The 17,161-nt window shown below is 37.7% G+C and overlaps 2 protein-coding genes across 2 annotated transcripts; both read left to right on the forward strand.

The window, feature by feature from the left end:
• The first annotated feature begins 1,399 nt into the window (after positions 1 to 1,399).
• LOC122692115 (olfactory receptor 10A3) lies at positions 1,400 to 2,344 on the forward strand. Its single transcript, XM_043899378.1, has one exon. The coding sequence runs from the start codon at positions 1,400 to 1,402 to the stop codon at positions 2,342 to 2,344; it is 945 nt and encodes a 314-aa protein (XP_043755313.1).
• A 10,431-nt stretch (positions 2,345 to 12,775) lies between these two features.
• On the forward strand, positions 12,776 to 13,720 carry LOC122692169 (olfactory receptor 10A3-like). The gene has a single exon (XM_043899513.1). The coding sequence runs from the start codon at positions 12,776 to 12,778 to the stop codon at positions 13,718 to 13,720; it is 945 nt and encodes a 314-aa protein (XP_043755448.1).
• The last annotated feature ends 3,441 nt before the right edge of the window (positions 13,721 to 17,161 follow it).

Raw genomic sequence — 17,161 nt, forward strand, 5'->3', positions numbered from 1 at the left:
GCATAGTGCGTATAAAGCATAATCTTTGAAATCCTGGGATTTATATTTAGTGAGAGAGATAGTGTGTGATACACACACAAATATATGTTTAAATACAAATCAGTAGGAGCTATTGAAAAAAACAGAGCACAGTGTGAGAGGTAGGAGTTACAAGTACTAGCTTAGGGAGTGAGACCCTATTTTCCATTTTAGGTTGTGTGGTTTGCTCTCTATTGAACTCTGGTATCCAAGGTTTGTCTCAGAGTATACAAGCTAAAAATGGTAGGTGCTCAATCAGTGTTTGTTGAATAATTAATGATTAATTGAACACCTTGATGAGAAATTTAATGGTGAGAAAGAGAAGAGAACAAAAGAGAGAGAGAGAAGGGAAACTTAAAATTACTAGTTTACAGTGAGTAAAACATGGGCTTTTCCTTAAATCATTATGTCTTAAGATTCCACCAATGAGAACTGACACCACATGTTTCTCATCTGGCAAGTCCCAATATATGTGACCTATTGGCAAAAATCAATAGGTATAAAGCCACTTCACATACTTATAGATCACCTCAGGTAGGAACATTTAAATTACACCTTCTTTGTGTGTTTCTGCAGAGAGATGTCACTTTTAACCAAGCCAAGCTCAGTCATTTTAGCTAGTGAATAGTTTAAAAAAAGTATATATCATCTTTGTTGTACTTAGACTTATTAGAATTTTATAAAAATTTTTTGTGGGTTATCTTTTTCCATTTGTCACTTTTTGAGGTGTTATTTTTAATTGAAAATTTTAATCCATTGAATTTTTATTATTGTAAAATATATGTAATGTAAGTTTTACTACTTTTAAGTGTACAGTTCTGAAGTAGTAAGTACCTATTGCATTTTTATATTTATGGAAGTTCAAATTGTCTCACCTGTTCTATTTTCAAAAATCTTTAAATATTTCTTAGTTCAGAGCCTTTTGAATGAAATGAGGACAGTGCCAGCCCACATTTGCTTTCCTCTTATGGCCCTATGTTCTGATTAGCATAAGCAAACATGAGCTTTATTTTTTGTGGTCTTAAATTTCATATTTACATAAAGTTGAGAAAATAGATGTTACCTTTAGCAGTGTTTTATGAATGGGATCTAAGTTACAGAATATTCCTGTTTGCTTTAACACTATATTTGATTTTCAAACTACATGGTGTTTGTAATAAAACTCTGATATTATTTTGTATGTATCAGACAAAATTACTAAGTTACAATAATCAGCCATTCTGCAAAACTGTCAAACTAGATTTCTATCAGGATGGGCTCCTCTTTATATTTTTTGCCGAGATTGATTGGGTTGAATGCAGATGCTGACTCAGAACTATTAGATTGTGATTTTGTACTTTGTAAACTATGTTCTTAAAACATTATATGCTCCACTGTTGACATGAAAAGGCAGAACCAAAGCTCTGTGTTTGACTTCATCCTCTTGGGCTTTTCTAATTTTCCTGAACTACAGAGGCAGCTCTTTTGGGTGTTCTTGGTTGATTATCTGGTGACTCTGCTGGGAAATGCCATTATTATAGTCGCCATCTCCCTAGAACACAGCCTCCACATTCCCATGTACTTGTTTCTCCTGAACCTGTCTGTGGTGGAAGTGGGTTTCAGTGCAGTCATCATGCCTGAAATGCTGGTAGTCCTCTCCAGTGAAAACACTAGGATCACTTTTTCAGGTTGTTTTGCACAGATGTATTTCATTCTTCTTTTTGGTGGGACTGAATGCTTTCTTCTGGGAGCAATGGCTTATGACCGATTTGCTGCAATCTGCCATCCTCTGAGCTATCCAGTGACTATGAACAAAAGGGTTTTCACGAAATTAGTTATATTCTCATGGGTCTCAGGGATCATGGTGGCTACTGTGCAGACATCGTGGGTTTTTAGTTTTCCTTTTTGTGGCCCCAATGAAATTAATCATCTCTTCTGTGAGACTCCCCCAGTGTTAGAGCTTGCATGTGCAGATACCTTTTTGTTTGAGATCTATGCATTCACTGGCACTATTTTGATTGTTATTGTTCCATTCTTGTTGATACTCTTGTCTTATGTTCGAATTCTCTTTGCCATCCTGAGGATGCCATCAACCACTGGGAGGCAAAAGGCCTTTTCCACCTGTGCCTCCCATCTCACATCTGTTACCCTCTTCTATGGCACAGCCAATATGACTTACTTACAACCCAAATCCGGCTACTCCCCAGAAACCAAGAAGCTGATGTCCTTGGCTTACACGTTGCTCACACCTCTGCTAAATCCACTGATCTATAGCTTGCGAAACAGTGAGATGAAAAGAGTTTTGTTGAAAGTATGGCGAAAAAAAGTGGATTTACATACATTCTGACTGTGCTGAGAATGCAGGTGATATTGATTCACTACCAGATTGAACATTATTTCAATTTAATAGTGGTGAAAATAGTTTACATTTCTTGATACTAATATATTTAATTTGTTGATTTTTCCAAGTTTAAAAATATATCAGGATCCCTCTGTTATGATAGTATGTTCACATTCATTTTCTATAGGTGTACAAGTTATTTTTTATTGGCCGCTCTGCAGGGCATATAGGATCTTAATTCCCTGACCAGGGATAGAAATCCGTGTCCCTTGCATTGGAGGTGGAGTCTTAATTACTGGACCACTGGGGAACTCCATATAGGCGCACAACTTTGATGATGTGATATAGCAATTTATTTATCTGTTCCTTTATCACAAATGTTCAGGTTGTTACAGGATTACTGTAATTTAGATGCAATTTAAATAAAGAACTACTTCCATTTGTTCATATGTACTGACTTTTTGTTCCTGTATGACAGATTCCTCAGTTTAGGCCTGATGGGATGAAGAGTATGTGTATTTATGAATCTTAATAGCTATTGGGGAATTACTTTTCAAAATCATTGTAACTTTTCAGTCTCTTCTGAAGGCTCTCTCCGCTGCTGTAACAGGCTGGAGATTCAAGAGACCTGCAAATAGATGAGATTTCAGTTTAGAGTGAAAAACCTGCTTCCTGGATGAGTAAACAAAATCCAGTTATTTTGGGAGACCAAACAGTTTCTACTTCATGAACTCCTCAGATTATTATTCAAAACAGGATTTCCTTTGATATTTTTCCAGATATTCACCCAAGGCTGGGGACTAGAAAACTCCATGGAAACTTCCTAAAGTGTCACTTGATACTAGTAGTATATTTTTTTTCACTTATAGACCACTGTTTTTAGAAACTTTTGTTAAATTTCCCTTTCTAAGTTCAAATTGCCCCCAGACACTTTGTTTACATAGATACAATAGTTTTTTTTTTTTTTTTTTTGTGAGAAAATCAGTGAATAACCATTTAGGTCTATTTTCTATGGTCCTTGAGTCACATCATTAACAGTGTGATCTTCCCCAGAATAATTTCTTATTCTTGCAAATTTTGGAACTTTTTTTTCTTTTGGAACATTTAATGCTTGCTTCCTGTCTTAACATTTCTGTTTGAAAGTAGCTGCTTTGTTGAACCACTTTCCCATGAAACTGTCCTTAGTTTTTGCTCCAGGGATAGTATTAAAGGGGTATAACATTATTTCCATTGTCATTCATTTCTTGAATTTTACATCAAAATAAAAAACAACAAAAGCAAAAATTAGCCAGCAGGACTATATCAAACTAAGAAGCTTCTGCATAGCAAAGGAAACCATCAACAAAATGATAGGCAGCCTACAGAATGGGAGAAAATAGTTGCAAATCATACATCTAGAAAAGGGTTAACATCTAAAATATACAAAAAGGTCACACAACTCAACAGGAAAACACAATCAATCTGATTAAAAAATGGGCAGAAGAACTGAAGAGATAATTTTCCATAGAAGACATACAGATAGCCAACAGGTACATGAAAAGGGGGTCAATATCAGTAATCACAGTTCAGTTCAGTTCAGTCACTCACTCATGTCCGACTCTTTGTGACCCCATGAATCGCAGCACGCCAGGGTTCCCTGTCCATCACCAACTCCCAGTATCACAAGGGAACTACAAATCAAAATCACGAGATCACTTCACACCCATTATAGCGGCTGTTATCAAAAAGGCAAGAGATAAGTGTTGATGAGGATTGGAGAAAAGGAAACATTTGTGCACTGTTGGTAGGAATATAAATTGATGCATGGCTATGGAATACAGTGTGGAGTTAGTCAAATAGTTGCACCTAGTATTAAAATGCATGCATGCATGCTAAGTCGCTTCAGTTGTGTCTGTCTCTGTGTGGCCCTATGGACTGAGGCTGTCAGGCTTCTCTGTCCATGGGATTCTACAGGCAAGAATACTGGAGTGGGTTGCCGTGTCCTCCTCCAGGGGATCTTCGTGACCCAGGGATCAAACCCTCATCTCTTTATGTCTCTTGCGTTGGCAGGTGGGTTCTTTACCACTAGCACCACCTGGGAAGCTCAGCATTAACGTATGACTTAGAAATTCCACTTCTGAGTATATATTGTAAGGAAAGAAAAATCATTTTCTCAAAGAGGTAGCTGCCCCATGACCACTGCAGCACTATTTACATTAGCCAAGATGCTGAAACAACCTAAGTGTGTCTATCAACAGTTATAAAAAATGAGATATATACATATGTACATACATACATACATATATACTAGAACATTGTTTAGCCATAAAAAGAAGGAAATCCTGTCATTTGCGACAACATGGATGGACCTTGAGGGCATTATCCTGAGTGAAATAAGTCAGACAGATAAAGACAAATACTGTATGATTTCAATTCTGTGTGGAACCTAAAATAACTGAAAAAGAAACAGAACAGATAATGATTGGCAGAGTTGAGGAGTGGGGGGGGGATAAATGGGTGAAGGTTGTGAAAAAGTACAAACTTCCAGTTATGATGTAAATAAAGTCTGGGGAAGTAACATACAGTATGGTGACTGTAGTTAATAATACTGTATTGTATATTGTAAGTCACCAAGAGAGGACATTTTATAAGGAAAACAAATTGTAACTGTGTGAGGTGATGGATATCAACCAAACTTTTGGTGGTAATTGTTTTGCAATATATACATGTATGAAAGCTTTAAGTTGTAGACCTTAAACTAATACAGCTGTCATTGTTCAGTCACTCAGTTGTGTTCAACTCTTTGTGATCCCAGGGACTGCAGCATGCCAGGCTTCCCTGTCCTTCACCATCTCTGGAGCTTGCTCAAACTCATGTCCATTGAGTCAGTGATGCCATCCAACCGTCTCATCTTCTGTTGTTCCCTTCTCCTCCTGCCTTCAGTCTTTCCCAACATCCAGGTCTTTACCAGTGAGTCAGCTCTTCACATCAGGTGGCCAAAATGTTGGATCTTCAGCTTCAGCATCAGTCTCTCCAGTGAATATTCAGGATTGATTTCCTTTAAGATTGACTGGTTTGATCTCCTTGCAATCCAGTAGACTCTCAAGAGTCTTCTGCAACACCACAATTCGAAGGCATCAATTCTTCAGCACTCAACCTTCTTGATGGTCCAACTCTCACATCCATACATGACTACTGGAAAGACCATAGCTTTGACTATATGGACTTTTGTCAGCAAAATAATGTCTCTGCTTTTTTTTTTTTAAGGTTTTTTTCCCCCCAATTATTTTTATCAGTTGGAGGCTAATTACTTTACAATATTGTAGTGGCTTTTGCCATACATGGACATGAATCAGCCATGGATTTACATGTGTTCCCCATCCTGAACGCCCCTCCCACCTCCCTCCCCATCCCATCCCTCTGGGTCATCCCAGTGCACCAGCCCTGAGCACTTGTATGTCTCTGCTTTTTAATATGCTATCTAGCTTTGTCATAGCTTTCCTTCCAAGGAGCAAGTGTCTTTTAATTTCATGGCTGCAGTCACCATCTGCAGTGATTTTGGAGCCCAAGAAAATAAAGTCTGTCACTGTTTCAATTGTTTCCTCTTCTATTTGCCATGAAATGATGGGACTAGATGCCATGATCTTAATATTTTGAGTGTTGAGTTTTAAGCCAGCTTTTCACTCTCCTTTTCACCTTCATCAATAAGCTCTTTAGTTCTTCTTTGCTTTCTGCCATAAAAGTGGTGCCATCTGCATATCTGAGGTTACTGATATTTCTCCTGGAAATCTTGATTCCAGCTTGTGATTTAACCAGCCCAGCATTTCTCATGATGTACTCTGCATATAAGTTAAATAAGCAGAGTGACAATATACAGCTGTGATGTACTTCTTTCCCAGGTTTGAACCAGTCCATTGTTCCATGGACTGGTTCTGTTGCTTCTTGATGGGCATACAGATTTGCAGGAGGCAGGTAAGGTGGTCTGGTATTCCCATCTCTTGAAGAATTTTCTACAGTTTGTTGTAATCCACACAAAGGCTTTAGTGTAGTCAGTGAAGGATAAGTAGATGTTCTTTTGGAATTCTCTTGCTTTTTCTATGATCCAACAGATGTTGGCCATTTGATCTCTGATTCTTCTGCCTTTTCTAAATCCAGCTTGAACATGTGGAAGTTCTTGATTTATGTATTGTTGAAGACTGGCTTGGAGAATTTTGAGCATTACTTTGCTAACATGTGAAATGAGCGCAATTGTGTGGTAGCTGGAACATTCTTTGACATTGCCCTCCTATGGGATTAGAGTGAAAACTGACCTTTTCCAGTCCTATGGCCACTGCTGAATTTTCCAAATTTGTTGGCATATTGAGTGCAGCACTTTCACAGCATCAGCTTTTAGGATTTGAAATAACTCAGCTGAAATTCTATTACCTCCACTAGCTTTGCTTGTAGTGATACTTCCTAAGGCCCACTTGACTTCGCTCTCCAGGATGTCTGGCTCTAGGTGAGTGATCACACCATTGTGGTTATGTGGGTCATTAAGATCTTTTTTATATAGTCCTTCTTAATGTGTATTCTTTTTTTTTTTTTCATTTATTTTTATTAGTTGGAGGCTAATTACTTCACAACATTGCAGTGGGTTTTGTCATACATTGACATGAATCAGCCATGGAGTTACATGTATTCCCCATCCCGATCCCCCCTCCCACCTCCCTCTCCACCCGATTCCTCTGGGTCTTCCCGGTGCACCAGGCCCGAGCACTTGTCTCATGCATCCCACCTGGGCTGGTGACCTGTTTCACTGTAGATAATATACATGCTGTTCTCTCGAAACATCCCACCCTCTCCTTCTCCCACAGAGTCCAAAAGTCTGTTCTGTACATCTGTGTCTCTTTTTCTGTTTTGCATATAGGGTTATCATTACCATCTTTCTAAATTCCATATATATGTGTTAGTATGCTGTAATGTTCTTTATCTTTCTGGCTTAAGTCACTCTGTATAATGGGCTCCAGTTTCATCCATCTCATTAGAACTGATTCAAATGAATTCTTTTTAACGGCTGAGTAATATTCCATGGTGTATATGTACCACAGCTTCCTTATCCATTCATCTGCTGATGGGCATCTAGGTTGCTTCCATGTCCTAGCTATTATAAACAGTGCTGCAATGAACATTGGGGTGCACGTGTCTCTTTCAGATCTGGTTTCCTCAGTGTGTATGCCCAGCAGTGGGATTGCTGGGTCATATGGCAGTTCTATTTCCAGTTTTTTAAGAAATCTCCACACTGTTCTCCATAGTGGCTGTACTAGTTTGCATTCCCACCAACAGTGTAAGAGGGTTCCCTTTTCTCCACACCCTCTCCAGCGTTTATTGCTTGTAGACTTTTGGATAGCAGCCATCCTGACTGGCGTGTAATGGTACCTCACTGTGGTTTTGATTTGCATTTCTCTGATAATGAGTGATGTTGAGCACCTTTTCATGTGTTTGTTAGCCATCTGTATGTCTTCTTTGGAGAAATGTCTGTTTAGTTCTTTGGCCCATTTTTTGATTGGGTCATTTATTTTTCTGGAGTTGAGCTGCAGGAGTTGCTTGTATATTTTTGAGATTAATCCTTTGTCTGTTGCTTCATTTGCTATTATTTTCTCCCAATCTGAGGGCTGTCTTTTCACCTTACTTATAGTTTCCTTTGTTGTGCAAAAGCTTTTAAGTTTCATTAGGTCCCATCTATTTATTTTTTCTTTTATTTCCAGTATTCTGGGAGGTAGGTCATAGAGGATCCTGCTGTGATTTATGTCGGAGAGTGTTTTGCCTATGTTCTCCTCTAGGAGTTTTATAGTTTCTGGTCTTACATTTAGATCTTTAATCCATTTTGAGTTTATTTTTGTGTATGGTGTTAGAAAGTGTTCTAGTTTCATTCTTTTACAAGTGGTTGACCAGTTTTCCCAGCACCACTTGTTAAAGAGGTTGTCTTTTTTCCATTGTATATCCTTGCCTCCTTTGTCAAAGATAAGGTGTCCATAGGTTCGTGGATTTATCTCTGGGCTTTCTATTCTGTTCCATTGATCTATATTTCTGTCTTTGTGCCAGTACCATACTGTCTTGATGACTGTGGCTTTGTAGTAGAGTCTGAAGTCAGGCAGGTTGATTCCTCCAGTTCCATTCTTCTTTCTCAAGATTACTTTAGGTATTCGAGGCTTTTTGTATTTCCATACAAATTATGAAATTATTTGTTCTAGTTCTGTGAAAAATACCATTGGTAGCTTGATAGGGATTGCATTGAATCTATAGATTGCTTTGGGTAGAATAGCCTTAATGTGTATTCTTGCCGCCTCTTCTCCAGGAAATGGCATGTACACCTAGCAAGGGGTATAACTCATGGCCCTACATCCTGATGAAATCTCAGAACTGCACATCATCTGTGTTACCATCCATCAACTACATCAAGAAATAGGACATTTCAGCATTCATAAGGACTCTGTGATGGGATTGCTGGTGTGAAAAGTGAAAGTGAAAGTGAAGTCTCTCAGGCATGTCTGACTCTTTGCGACCCCATGGACTGTAGCCTACCAGGCTTCTCAGTCTGTGGAATTTTCCAGGCAAGCATACTGGAGTGGGTTGCCATTTCCTTCTCCAGGGGATCTTCCTAACCCAGGGATTGAACCTGGGTCTCCCTCATTGCACACAGACGCTTAACCATCTGAGCCACCAGGGAAATAGGACATTTCAGCATTTATAAGGACCCTGTGATGGGATTGCTGGGGTATGAATCACCAAAAGTACATAAACAGGCTTCCCCACATCTGGTGCATGTGATTGGTGCATGCAAGGGTGTTATCCCAGCATGGTGAATGATATAGGAGGGGTTTGTATTGGATACTATGATGAAAATCCCTTTTCCTCAGCAAAAGTGGTGCATTTCCCACTGGATACAGGTTAGATAGAATGAATCCCTAAGTGTTGTTGGCAATCTCATTGCTGCCAGGAAGGCTGAACTTCTTAGAAAATGGAACAGTCTACATCAGGAAAGAAGAAATAAAAGTAGACAAAGGGAACCTACATTCCAGCCTCATTGTCCAGTTCTGGACAAAGACCAGTCTGCAGATTCATTTGTCTCTTCATACTTTTGAGCCAATGACCTTTTAAATTGTACAAGACAGTTTAGACTCATCTTTGAGTCCCTTGATTTTCACAAATACTCAATGAGATCAATAATTTATGATTATTTTACAAAGAAAGTAGTATAATCAGGGAAGTTAAAATATTTGCTCCAAATATACTAACAAGTACAGATATTTTGATTCTCAGTTTAAAAGTTCTATCTGAAATCATTTGTAATGACATTTTTCTCAAAAATTTTCAGTGGCTCTATATTTCCTGTACAAATGATCAGGAGTTGTTTATTGGGAGGGGGGGAGGATATCCAGACTTTTTACAATGAGATATCCATCTCCCTGCCTTACCTGGTTTTCCACCCCTGCATAAATTATACATTCCATCCAGTCATCCCTCCCCCTCTTTCTCAACTGCCTTTGCTCACACCTTTTCCCCATTGCTCTCTTCCTTCCCCATTTACAACCTTTATTAAGTCATGGCTTCCACTTCTATTGGGAGATGTCATGGTGACATTGGGTCTCTTGTGTGAGGAGGTATTTATCCCCTGTAGGAACATGAGGGAGTGGTGCTCTAGGTTAGTCCTCTTGAGCTCTCTCACCTGAGGGCCCAAGTTCAAGCCTCTTTAGTTATTGTGCAAGCATACAAGAAAGCATGTATTAAGTGATTCCAAGTTCTCCAAGGATGGGTTCTCTGGGGCATGTGATTCAATATCATATAACGTTCTAGAAGCAGTGCACTGCATCATTGAGTTGTGTTTATGAGAAGGTGGCTTTTGACTAGAGGTGAAACTTCAGACAAAGCGCTGTGAACTTTAAATTGACAGATTCAATACGTAAGAAAGGGAAGGTTCAGGTGTGTGCTTGTTGGTGGGTTTTCCGTTTTCAGTTCATCTTCCACTGATAGTTGGAGACACTGTTGAAGTATTGTCTCAGGGCTTAGGAATCACCAGACACAGATTATATGTTTGAGTCAGTTGATGTTGATGCTCATCAATTTTTTTTTCTTTTCAGAGAAAAATTTGGAGCAATAATTAGAGGTAAAGTACTTTGCATGCAGTAGTAATCAAATCTTAAAGACTGTCACTGCAAGGAACTTGGTAAATAAGTCTAACCCAACCTTTTTCAACTGGAAGGCTGAGATCCAGAGAGGAGTGTGCTACCCAAGTATTTCATGTCAGAGAGTTATCAAGACAGCGTTAGGGTTTTCTAAGTTATATAGAAAAGATAGATTGGCCATGGTCTGTTGCTCTTTCCACCATGAACATTTTGTTTCATATACACATTTAATCAGTCCTTTGAAGGTTTTCTACTTTGCTTATGTGATTCTGTAAACTTTTTAATTTTCAAAATCTATTTACTTATAAAATTCATAGCTGAATACTTTTTTTTTAAATTGGTGGAAGATTGCTTTACAACTTTGTGTTGATTTCTGCTGTGCAACAATGCGAATCAGTGATAATTATATATATATATATATATATGATTTTGACACATGACTATGGAACTCAGAAATAGGTGAACTTGCCTCCTGCTGGCTGCTAACATTCTATGATCTGTACTCAGTGTCATTTAGTGTCTTCAGCTTGTTGTATCTTTCGGTCTTCTTGGGTTCCTCATCTCCCAGTTAACTGGTTTTCAAAACATCACACACAGGCCTTCATTCTAGTGCTAAGTTGTCATCAAATACACTTTGACTTGAGCAAGTCAGCCTTCCTCCCCTCTCCTTCCAGTCTAATTGCCCTTTTACCCCCCACTTCTTGTGAAGTAGTTGTTCACCCTCATCCCTCATTTAGAAATAATCTTTCTCTCAATGAAATGTCTAAACCCCATGTTTCCCAATAGTGTTTATATTGATTTTACTTTTCATGTAAACATAGCATTTCTTAGAGTCTGCATTTTCCACTTATTCAAGAAAAAATTGATTTAGTATTTGCTATGAGTCAGAGACTGTTGTAGGCATTGCGAATATAAAACATAATCTTTGTTGCCCTGGAGCTTATGTTTAGTGAAAGAGTTAGTTTATATATAAAACTATACGTAGAATATCAGTAGGAGATAAAAAAACAGAGCACAGTATGAGAGGTAGGATTTAGAAGTTCTGCGTTAGGGAGTGAAACCTTATTTTCCATTTTAGGCTGTGAGGTTTGCTCCCTGTTGAACTCTGGTATCCAGGGTGTGCCTGAGAGCATAGGGGCTAAAAATGGTAGGCGTTCAATCAGTGTTTGTTTAATAATTAGTGATTAATTGCACAATTTTATAAAAATATTTAATAGGGAGAGAGAAGAGAGGAAGGACGAGTGAGAGAAGGGATTCATTAAAATTACAAGTATAAGATTCCTACAACATGGGCTTTTTCTTAAATGATCATGATCATAAGGATGTACCATGGAGAAATGACCCTCCAAATTTCTCATCTGGGCAAATCCCAATATATTTGGCTAGGAACAGTCTGAGCAAAAATCTGTAACCCTAGAATTAATTTACATAGTTTACAGATCACCTAAGTTAGAAACATCTAAAACAAACCATTTTTGTGTATTTCTGCAGATTGCTGTCACATTTAACCAAGCCATACACAGTCATTTTGAACTAACGAATATTCATAACAGTTACATGTTTCCCTTGTTGTACATAGAATTATTAGGTTTTTTATAAAAAATTTCTGGGTAGCTTTTCCCATTTGTCTTCTTTTGATACTTTCATTTAAAAAATTTTAAAACTTTAATCTATTAATTTTTATATTGTGTTAAAATATACATTACATAAAATTTATCATTTTTAGGTGCACATTTCTCTAGTAGTATATATTGAATTTTTATACCTGTGGAAACTCAAATTGTCTCTCTGTTCCATTTTAAAAGTCTTTAAATATTTCTTAGTCCAGAGCCTTTTGAATGAAATGAGGAGAGTGCTAACCCACATTTGCTTTCTTTTTATGTCGTTACTTTCTAAAAAGAAAACGTGAGCCCAGGCACATTATTTTTTGTGGTCTTTAATTTCATACTTATATAAAATTGGGAATATAGATGATAACTTGATCAATGTTACATGAATGGGATCTAAGTTACAAAATATTCTTATTTGCTTTAACACTAAATCAGGTTTTTAAACTACTTAGCTTTCAATTTGTCATAAAAATTTGATGCTATTATTGGGTACTATTTTGTATATATCAGACAAGATTTCTAAGTTACAATAATTGGCCATTCTCCAAAACCGTTAAGCTAAATTTCTATCAGGATGGACGCTTCTTTATATCTTCTGCCCAGATTGGTTGGATTTAAGATATTGGACTGTGACTTTGTACTTTCCAAGCCATGTTCATAAAAACAACATATGCTTCACTGTTGACATGAAAAGACAAAACCAAAGCTCTGTGGTTGAATTCATCCTCTTGGGATTTTCTAACTTTTCCAAACTCCAAGAGCAGGTCTTTGGGGTTTTCTTGGTGGTTTACCTGGTGACTCTGATGGGAAATGCCATCATCATAGTCATCATCTCCCTGGAACAGAGCCTGCATATCCCCTTGTATCTGTTTCTCCGAAACTTGTCTGTGGTGGATATGGGTATCAGTGCCGTCATTATGCCTGTTATGCTGGTGATCCTTTCCACTGAGAAGATGAAGATTTCTACAGTGGGCTGTTTTGCACAAATGTACTTCATTCTTCTTTTTGGTGTGACTGAATGTTTTCTTCTGGGGGCAATGGCTTTTGACCGATTTGCTGCAATCTGCCATCCTCTGAGCTACCCAATGATTGTGAACAAAATGGTTTTCGTGAAATTAGTTACATTCTCATGGGTCTCAGGGATCACAGTGGCTACTGTGCAGACCACATGGGTGTTTAGTTTCCCCTTTTGTGGCCCCAATGAAATTAATCATCTCTTCTGTGAGACTCCCCCAGTGCTAGAGCTGGCATGTGCAGACACTTTTTTGTTTGAGATCTACGCATTCACTGGCACCATTCTGACAGTTATTGTTCCATTCTTGTTGATACTCTTGTCTTATGTTCGAATTCTCTTTGCCATTCTAAAGATGCCATCAACCACTGGGAGGCAAAAAGCCTTTTCCACCTGTGCCTCCCATCTCACATCTGTTACCCTCTTCTATGGCACAGCCAGTATGACTTACTTACAACCCAAATCTGGCTATTCCCCAGAAACCAAGAAGCTGATGTCCTTGGCTTACACGTTGTTTACACCTCTGCTGAATCCACTGATCTACAGCTTGCGAAACAGTGAGATGAAAAGAGCTTTGATAAAAATATGGCAAAGAAAAGTGGATTTACATACATTCTGAGTGTGTTGAGAAATCATGTGATATTTGGTCTTGTCTGACTGCACTGTACTTAAATTTAATTATGGTGAAAATAGTTTACATTCCTTCTATGAGCATGTTAATCTGTTGAGTTCTCCAAGTTTGAAAATATATTAAGGAAATGTATCTCTTTAGATAGTGTATTCACATTCATTTTTCATAGATATATAACTTTGATGACATATGATATAACAATTTATTCATCATTTCCTCTATTGTGAACATCCATGTTGTTACTGGACTATTGTCATTAAGATGAAACTTTAATAAAAAACTTGATCCATATGTTCATATGTATTGACATTTTATTTCTGTATGATAGATTCCTCAAATTAAGCTTGGGATGAAGAGTATGTGTAGTTATAGATTTTAATAGCTGTTACAGAATAATTTTTCAAAGTCTTTGTAACTCCTTTAGACTGATCTGAAGTCCCACTCTGGTGAACTATTGAAGTGGAACATCAAGAGACCAACAAACAGATGAGATTTAATCTCTAGAGTGAAAATTTATTCCATGAACATGTAAAGAAAGTTGAGTTATTTTGGGAGACCAAATCATTCTACTTAAGGGACTCACACAGATTATAATTCAAAACAGAATTTCTCTTGTTCCTGTTCTACATATGTATCCAATGTTGGTGACTAGAGAACTCCATGGGAACTTCCTAAAGTCTTACTTGATAATATTCATACTTTTTTCACTTGTAGACCAGTTTTTAACACATTTGCTAAATTTCCCTTTGTTGGCCTTTCTTATAAACAATAGATGATTTTTTTTCCTGTGGGAACCAATATGGTAAATAAATGTGCATGTTTTCTGTGGTTGCTGAGGCAGACCATAGCTTGTGAACTTTCCAACAAGATTAATTTCTCATCTTGCAATATTTGGAAGATTTAATGCTTGCTTCTAATTTTAATGTTGCTACTGAGTTGGACAGGACTTTGTGACTAAACAACTGGGAATAGAGAAGGACTCTTTCATTGAATCGTGTTACAGGAGCTCCTACTGTCCCTAGTTTCTGCTCCAGAGATAGTAGTAAACGGGCAAAACATCCTTTGCATTTAAAATTTTTTTTAAATTTTTGCAGAAAAGAGTCTTTATGGACAAAAGACATATTTCTACCAAAAATGAGTTGTGGAGATAGAAACCTGATTGTGTGTTTAAAAAAAGATCCCTGAGATGGGATTGATCAGGTATGAATCATTCAAAGTACATATTAAGCAGGCCTCCCTATGCCTGGTGAACTTGACACATTTGTGCATGGGGTGTTATCCAACCATAATGAATGATATGAGAGGGATCCTTGAATTGGATTCTGTGATGAAAATCCCTTCTCCTCAGCATAAGTGGTACATTTCCCACTGGAAACAGATTAGATTGAATGAATTTCAAAGTGTTGTTGGCAAATTCATTGCTGCCAAGAGGGGTAAGCTTCTTTAGAGAATGGAACAAACTGCTCAAGAAGAGCAGCAATAAGAAGTATACAACACACACACACACACACACACACACACACACACACACAAGAAGTATACAAAGGAAACCTTCATTCTGGCCTCATCATCTGGTTCTGGACAAAGCCCAGCCTGCAGATTCATTCATCTCTTCACTCTTTTGCAACTGAGTCAATGGTCTCATTGTTCAAGACAGTTTAGGCTCTTGATTTTCACAAATACTCAGTGAGATCAATAATTTATGCTTATTTTACTGAGAAAATAATGCAATTCAGGAGGTTAAAGTATTTGCTCAAATTATACAACCAAGTCTAGGTCTTTTGATTCCCAGTTTAAAAGTTCTGTTTGAAATCGTTTGTAATGATATTTTTCTAAACAATTTAAAGTGGCTATACATTTCTAGTACATATGATCCAAAATTCTTGGTTGAAAGGGGGGGTGGGAGGGTAACCAGGCTTTTTACAAAGAGGTTTCCGTCTTCTTGACCTAGCTTGTATGAGGCCCTGCACAAACTGTTTGTTCTACCCAATCATTCCTCACCCTCTGGCTCACCTGCCTTTGCACATGCCCTCACCCCACCATTCTCTTCTCTCCCCAGTTAAAACCTTTATTTAGTCTTTGTTTCTACCTGCTATTGGGAGATGTCATGGTGACACTGAGTCTTGTGTGAGGAGGTTCCCTATCGGTATATGAGGGAGTGGTGCTCCAGGTTAGCTCTCTTGAGCTTTCTCAACTGAAGGCCCAAGTTCAAGCCTCTTTAGCTATTGTGCAAAGACCTGAGGAAGCACATACAAATTGACTGCAAGTTTTCCAGGGATGGATTCTCTGGGGCATATGATTTAGTGTCATAATGTTCTGATTCAGTGTGAAGTGCACTGAATCACTGAGTTGTGTTTATGAGAAGGTGGCTTCTGACTAGAGGTGAAACTTCCGACAAAATAGTGAACTTTATTGTCAAAGTCTATAGGTAAGGAAGTAAAGTTTCTGCTGTGCTTGTTAGTGGGTTTTCCATTTGTAGTTCATCTTCTACTGATAGAGATACCATTGAAGTTATGCCTCAGTGCTCAGGAATTACTAGACACAGATAAAGCATTTGAATAAGTAAGACTCTTTGGTGTTGATGCTGCTCAATTTCTTTTTTCTTTCAGAGAAAAAGTTGGGGTAATTGAGATGTGTACTTGGAATGCACTAAGCCTGAAAACTTAGAAGATTGCAACTGGGAAAGAACTTGGTAAATAAGTCCAACTCCGACCTTTTTCACCTGGAAGGTTGATGTGATCTTCCTAAGTATTCCATGTCAGAATAATCAAGAGAGCATTAGGATGTTCTAAGTTACAGAAAAAATGTGAAACACCTATGGTTTGTTGCTCTTTCCATCATGAACATTTTGTTTCATATATTCTTTTAATTAGTTCTTTACAGCTTTTCCACTTTGTTTATATGATACTCTAAATTTTCTATTTTCAGCACTTATCCACTTTTAAACTTTTTAGCTGAATACACATTTCTCTTTTTTTTTACCCCACTAGAAATGGGTTTAAATATTTGATCTTATTTTTATTGATTTAGGTGATTTTTGACAACTGAAATATAATTACTGTGGTTGATAGAGACATTTGATTTTAATACAAGACTATAGACAAATTCAGATATATATAAGTCAACCCACCATGGCTGTCTGCTGATATTTTAATGATTGGTACCCAAGGCAACATTTTATGTTTTCACTTGCTCCTTCTGCCTTCCTGGATTCCTCATCTCCCACAGATGTCATTCCCTGGTTTTCAAACTATCACAGAAATCTAGAAGGCCTCCATTGTAGTGCTAAGTTGTCATCAATTACATTTTGACTTGAGTAAGTCAGCCTTCCTCCTGTCTAATTGCCCTTCCACCTCTGACTTCTTGTGATGTAGTTCTTCATCTCTCCTCATTTAGACTAACATTTTCCTCACTGAAAACTCTAAGATC

The sequence above is a fragment of the Cervus elaphus genome, chromosome 1, assembly GCF_910594005.1.
Source record: "Cervus elaphus chromosome 1, mCerEla1.1, whole genome shotgun sequence".
Classification (NCBI taxonomy): domain Eukaryota; kingdom Metazoa; phylum Chordata; class Mammalia; order Artiodactyla; family Cervidae; genus Cervus; species Cervus elaphus.